This window comes from Oncorhynchus masou, unplaced genomic scaffold (genome assembly GCF_036934945.1).
Source record: "Oncorhynchus masou masou isolate Uvic2021 unplaced genomic scaffold, UVic_Omas_1.1 unplaced_scaffold_1664, whole genome shotgun sequence".
In the NCBI taxonomy this organism is placed as follows: Eukaryota; Metazoa; Chordata; class Actinopteri; order Salmoniformes; family Salmonidae; genus Oncorhynchus; species Oncorhynchus masou.
Window position 1 is genome coordinate 74,902 of NW_027006768.1, and position 7,432 is coordinate 82,333.

General features: G+C 39.9%; 1 protein-coding gene across 1 annotated transcript; it reads right to left on the reverse strand.

The window, feature by feature from the left end:
• Positions 1–579: 579 nt before the first annotated feature.
• LOC135531823 (toll-like receptor 13) lies at positions 580–5,872 on the reverse strand. The gene has a single exon (XM_064959610.1). The coding sequence runs from the start codon at positions 5,498–5,500 to the stop codon at positions 2,606–2,608; it is 2,895 nt and encodes a 964-aa protein (XP_064815682.1). The 5' UTR covers positions 5,501–5,872; the 3' UTR covers positions 580–2,605.
• Positions 5,873–7,432: the final 1,560 nt, after the last annotated feature.

Consider the following 7,432-nt stretch of genomic DNA (forward strand, 5'->3'; position numbering starts at 1 on the left):
TTTAAAAACAGAATAGAGAATATGGAGGCATTCTAGAACAGAACAATACTACAATAAGTTATTCTAATGCAGTGATGCTCTTTATTTAAAAACAGAATAGAGAATATGGAGGCATTCTAGAATAGAACTGTTATGTACTTGAGTGAAGACCCAAAAGCGGTTTTAACAGAAAACAGAGTTCTTTAATGAAAAACAGGAATGGCATAAATCCTCTTCCAACGTTGTCAACGGAACAAAAAGAACGTTAGTATAATGCAGGATGCACCTGCCAGGCAGACTCCGACAGGATAGGACAAGGTGGAAGCAAACGAGACGACAGCTTGCTTCTGGCATCAAAAACACAAACAAGAATCAGACACTGAAAGTAGCAGGAACAGAGAGAGAAATAGAGACCTAATCAGAGGGGGAAGAGAGAACAGGTGGGAAAGAGTGAATGAGCTAGTTAGGGGAGATGTAGAACAGCTGAAGAATGAGAGACAGAGAAGGTAACCTAAAAAGACCAGCAGAGAGAGACAGAGTGAAGAGAAAGGACAGGAACAGACATAACAAGACATGACAAGAACAATAAAATGAGTTATTCTAATGCAGGGATGCTCTTTATTTAAAAACAGAATAGAGAATATGGAGGCATTCTAGAATAGAACAATACAATGAGTTATTCTAATGCAGTGATGCTCTTTATTTAAAAACAGAATAGAGAATATGGAGGCATTCTAGAATAGAACAATAAAATGAGTTATTCTAATGCAGGGATGCTCTTTATTTAAAAACAGAATAGAGAATATGGAGGCATTCTAGAATAGAACAATACAATGAGTTATTCTAATGCAGTGATGCTCTTTATTTATGGAGGCATTCTAGAATAGAACAATACAATGAGTTATTCTAATGCAGTGATGCTCTTTATTTATGGAGGCATTCTAGAATAGAACAATACAATGAGTTATTCTAATGCAGGGATGCTCTTTATTTAAAAACAGAATAGAGAATATGGAGGCATTCTAGAATAGAACAATACAATGAGTTATTCTAATGCAGTGATGCTCTTTATTTAAAAACAGAATAGAGAATATGGAGGCATTCTAGAATAGAACAATAAAATGAGTTATTCTAATGCAGGGATGCTCTTTATTTAAAAACAGAATAGAGAATATGGAGGCATTCTAGAATAGAACAATACAATGAGTTATTCTAATGCAGTGATGCTCTTTATTTATGGAGGCATTCTAGAATAGAACAATGAACTGATCTGAAAATATAATTAACTTGTTCTGAGTAATGCTAAGACGGGGACCAGGGACATGGAGCATTTGATCTAAAAACACAAACAGAAGACCGTTGACAACGTTTCAGCTGTATGCCTTTGTCAAGAGCACGAACAATAATGAAATAATAAAATAAAACTATGTTTCCTCCAATATGACGCAGAAATGACCTAATTGTCCAGAAAGGGGTACCCCTCCCCAAGCCCAGGAGTGAACCATATACAGTTAGTTAAACAACGAGCAACTACATTTAGTTAAACAACTTGCAACTACATTTAGTTAAACAACTAGCAACTACATTTAGTTAAACAACTAGCAACTACATTTAGTTAAACAACTAGCAACTACATTTAGTTAAACAACTAGCAACTACATTTAGTTAAACAACTTGCAACTACATTTAGTTAAACAACTAGCAACTACATTTAGTTAAATAACTAGCAACTACATTTAGTTAAACAACTAGCAACTACATTTAGTTAAACAACCAGCAACTACATTTAGTTAAACAACTAGCAACACATTTAGTTAAACAACTAGCAACGACATGTAGTTAAACAACTAGCAACACATTTATTTAAACAACTTGCAACTACATTTAGTTAAACAACTAGCAACTTTATTTAGTTAAACAACTAATAACTATATTTAGTTAAACAACTAGTAACACATTAAGTTAAACAACTAGTAACACATTAAGTTAAACAACAAGCATCTACATTTAGTTAAACAACTGAAAAGGACATTTCAATATAAAGCTCTTTGATCAATATTGAAATAAAAATAACTGCTTTGCGGTCATTCACATATGATCATTAATTACTGCTTCATGGTCATTCATTCATGTATTTCATTGTATGTATTTCATTCATTCATGTATTGTCATTCACACCCTTTTTCAGTGACTCTTGGCAAGAAATAAACAGGCAAAGATAAGTGTTAGCGATTAGGTGATAAAAAAGTACATAAAGGGTATCATAAAATTAGTGGAAGTAAAAAAATGTATTACATATTGCTTGTATTACAAGTCATTTAAATACTATTATTTCATGAAATTTAAAAAGGGTTATTTTTAAGTAATTGAACTATGATTATTTCTATGTAATTTAAATAGGAATACATATACATATTAGTTGAAGATTAATCAGAAAAAGTCCAGAGCATTTAAAATGACTTCATTAGAATTGTCTAAACACATCACAAATTCTGGAAGACATTTTGTACAGAGGAATTTTAACAACAAATTCAATACCTCAACATATGTGTCAACATTGCGTCTTCATTAGCACAAGGTTCAACATCAACCTCTGATCTCACATTTCAGTCCACAAGGTTCAACATCAACCTCTGATCTCATGCTCAATCGGAGGTTTCAGTTTAGCCCACAGTCTGTCCCAGAATGCCTGGTGCTGAAGGGGGTCCTGGGGCCAGTCCAGATAAGTCCTGGTTTTCAGCAGGCGAGCCAGCCTGTGGTGGGCAGACAGCCGGCGAGGGGGGATCTTCTCCAGGAAGACCAGGAGGAGGATGTCCCTTTGCTCCACCTGCAGCCTGTAGGTGGCCAGCTTCATCTCCAGAGAGCACCAGTTACTGCGTAGGTAGTGGCGGCTGACTAGGCAGAGGGTGTGTCGGCTCCGGTAGAGGCTGTCTGTGATGTTCTCCACAATGTCCTTCCCCAGCTGGAAGTCCCTGCTGTGCAGACAGAGGCGCAGGAAAGGAGGACCCCTCTGCTCCAGATTAGGTAGCAGCTCCTCCACCACCCAGCGCTCGTCCTTCCCACTATAGGAGACAAACGTATCGTAGTGGTAGCGCCCCCTGGTGTTGGATCGCATGGCTTTTAACAGCCAGCCAAGGGTGATGTGGTAGAGGGGGAGGAGGTAGGGGCCGGCCAGGTTATGGACCAACACCACAAGCATGAAGAACAGGACTCCCAGGCCAGTCGCAACAAAGAGCACAAAGCCAACCTCTGTTGTGCAGTTGGCTTCTGTGTACCCGACAAAATTAGGTGTGTCTATTCCATTGTCCGACAAGCATATCAAGTCCTCCAAAGTATACATACCGGTTTTAGCATATGGACCAAGCATGATCACTTCAATCTGCCTGCACCCCTTGGCCCATGTAATGAGCCAAGCATTGTCACAACTGCAAAACATCTGTAAATTATTAAACATCAAATACTTAAGACTAGAGAGAGGTTCAGTAAAGCTGTAGAATACATTATAAATGTTCTCTATCTGCAGATACACCGTTTTCAAAGATTTCAAGTCTTTAGTTAAACTCCCCTCCAAAGAATAAATCCTGCAGTTGTACATTTCCAGAACCTCCAGTTTGGTCAAGTTGTGAAAAATGATGTCGGCAGAACGCTGTGTTAAAAGATCCACCTGTCGTAGAGTCAGTTTCCTCAGGTGAATCAGATGATTCATTGATGTTAAATCAACCCTTTTAGCTGAAAGCTTCGATCTGTAGTCAAATGTCTCCACAGACGTGAAGTACTTTCCCATGAATTCAGATCCACAAAGGAATTCTTCAGCATCAGCATGAAGATGGGTTACAGACTGAAAGAAAGGTCTGTCACAGTCCTGAAATGACACCGTCTGGCCTTTGACCTGGAGACTCAGGTTCTGTTTAGATGTGATGTTACTGCCGATAGTCAACTGCATCGGCCTCATAGCTGAACTAATGTACAGATGAGTCAGTTGACTCAGAATTCCTCCAAATATAAGTGTCAGATTCATCTTGATCACAGGTTCTGTTAGTGGGTTGTGCACTTGCCCGAGAAACACTTGTCTAAGAGACGTGAGGTGTGTGAAAGACATCGCCTCAATGTTGTGAATAAATGGATTGTTCCTGAGGTCTAACCATGTCAAACTATGTAAACCATAAAATGTGTTTGCATTTATCTGTGTTATCTTATTACTTGTAATGTCCAAGGACTCCAGATTTGTCAATCCCAGGAAAGCAAAGTCTTCAATGTTTGAAATTAAATTCTGTTTTATATCCAGATACTGCAGCTTAACAAGACAGCTAAATTGTTTTGCAAAAAGCATTTGATTTTTCAACCCTAAAGTGAGATTTGTTAACCATGTTATTGGTTGTTCTTGGAAGGAGCAAATATCAAGTCTGTTGTCTTCCAGGCCGTCGATTTTTAATTGATTAAGGTTTTTGAGACTGGAAATAAAATGCCAATCCAAATGGGTAGTAGGATGGAAAGACAAAGGTCCACTTAAATGCATATATTCTAGCCCAGTGCACAATTCAACACTGGACATAGAGAGGCTGCTTGTATTGAAATTGTTTACAAATATTTTCTTGATTGAAAGCAAAAACACTACATTACAGATACTTTCAATATCAATGACATTGATCCCATAGAAACTGAAGCCCTGGATTTGTTTTATCCCAGACAGGGGAAGGTGCAGTAGGACTTCCTGGCTGAAAACCCCTGATAACATTGTGAGGTTCTGGAGCCAAGCCAATGAACCTTCCTCTATATGTGTTATTTCACCAAATGATAACGCAACTCTTGCTAGATTTATAAAAACAGGTGTCATGCTTTCGTTGGTGTTTAAGACGGAGCAGTTTGAAATGTTTAACGATCGTATGTTTGTTGCGTCTACATATAAACTAACAAGTGACTTTATATTCATAATTCTGCATAGTATCTCTGCCAAATCCTCTAAACAGGGTTCCCTAATGATGAGACTTTGTAACAGAGGAATGCCATGGAAAACATCCGGGGTCATTGCTGACATTCGATAACTCCAAAGAACCAAATGACTGAGGTTGACGAGATCTCTGAATGTATGGGGCCCAATATGACAATCACAGCAATCTGACTCCAATCCCAATTTACCTACGTACATATGTTGCAGATGTGGAAGGTGACTGTTCCCAGATGGAAGGATTTGAGTAAAACAGCCATCAATGTACAGGTACTCCAGATCCTGAAACTGAGAGAAAAAGCCTAGAGACATGGATCTATTTTCACCATGTGTCATATATATGCAGAGGGTATTGATATTAGGGGGAAGTCCAAGTAGATCCTCCTCGATGGCTGTGACATCTTGACAGGCAGCAGTGTAACGTTCTGCATAATGAGGTATGTGGCTGCAGATCCAGGTGGGAAAGTGTCCCAAGTCTTCACCACTGTCATAAATCTGGCATTTAGGATGCATCCATCCACTAGAACTCTGAATCCACAGGAACAGGACGGCAGGGTGGGAAAACATAGATCTCATCTCTTCCAACGTTAGTCAAATTTACTGAGATGATTGTCAGAATAGTTTGCTTCCGGTGGATCTCTGTAGGACGTTGGTTTGATACAGTAAAACCCTTATGAACGCTGTAAACAGAATGGAGTCTCTCGTCTTGTTGTTGTTTGTCAGATGGGTTCCTCCTTGGTAACTAACAGCAGTTCATACCTTTTGGTTGTTCCAATGTTCCTCCCTTTCACCCTGCAGTTGAATTGTATCTCAAGGTAACCGGAGTAAATATTTAATGGTTAGTTTGGTTCCAAAAGTAAAGAAACAATAAAAAGTCCCACAGACAATGAAGAAATGAATGCAGAGCTGCAACGTGTTCTCTGAGCGCCACAGTTGATGTCTGAATGTGTCCGAGGAGCAGCATCCTGTTTGTACAGCACAGTCACACTGGAGGTTAAACAGCTTGTGAAAGTCTATTTTTACCTGTTTTTACATCTCTCTCTTTCAGTTCCTGAAAAGAAACTTACAGTCTATAAAAATACAATTGACATGAAAGATCTGTTGGGACATGATAGATTACAGAAGACCGTAGAGTCTCACTAAAACATCAGCAGATTGTAATGAAATATGAATTAGAGTACAGTACTTCATTTTAGTATTACATTATAGAATTATCTTGTACATGAAAAACTCTTTAATGTATTTGTGCTGTTGACATTATTTATTATAATTTTTTAAATTTGAATTATTATTAGTTGTATTACTCTGGGGCTGGAGTCCTCTTCAATGCCCTGTGACATGCCTCTATAATGACATTATTACTCTGGGGCTGTAGTCCTCTTCAATGCCCTGTGACATGCTTCTATAATGACATTATTAATCTGGGGCTGTAGTCCTCTTCAGAGCCCTGTGACATGCCTCTATAATGACATTATTACTCTGGGGCTGTAGTCCTCTTCAGAGCCCTGTGACATGCCTCTATAATGACATTATTACTCTGGGGCTGTAGTCCTCTTCAATGCCCTGTGACATGCCTCTATAATGACATTATTACTCTGGGGCTGTAGTCCTCTTCAATGCCCTGTGACATGCTTCTATAATGACATTATTACTCTGGGGCTGTAGTCCTCTTCAGAGCCCTGTGACATGCCTCTATAATGACATTATTACTCTGGGACTGTAGTCCTCTTCAGAGCCCATGCTTCTATAATGACATTATTACTCTGGGACTGTAGTTATCAGACCTGAGGATAAGATCCAGATGAAGACAGTTAAGAATAACAAACGGTTATTACTAGAACAGGGGCAGGCAAACGACAGGTCAAAGGCAGGCAGAGGTCAGTAATCCAGGGCAGAGTCCGTAAGGTTCAGAACGGCAGACAGGGTCAGTGATCCAGGGCAGAGTCTGAAAGGTTCAGAACTGCAGACAGGGTCAGGGCAGGCAGAGGTCAGTGATCCAGGCCAGAGTCCGTAAGGTTCAGAACTGCAGACAGGGTCAGGGCAGGCAGAGGTCAGTGATCCAGGGCAGAGTCTGAAAGGTTCAGAACTGCAGGCAGGCTGGGGATCAGTCTTGTTCTGAGCACTGGCAGTGAAGGCGGTTTCATCTTAGGTTTCATTACATACAGTCGAGAAGAACTACTGAATATAAGAGCAGCGTTACTCACTCAGTACGACCAAGAATATGACTTACGCGAAGCGGATCCTGTGTTCTGCCTTTCACCCAGAACAACGGAATGGATCCCAGCCGGCGACCCAAAAAAACGACTTCGTAAAAGAGGGAAACGAGGCGGTCTTCTGGTCAGACTCTGGAGACGGGCACATCGTGCACCACTCCCTAGTATACTTCTCACCAATGTCCAGTCTCTTGACAACAAGGTTGATGAAATCCGAGCAAGGGTAGCATTCCAGAGGGACATCAGAGACGTTAATGTTCTTTGCTTCAGGGAAACATGGCTCACTGGAGAGACG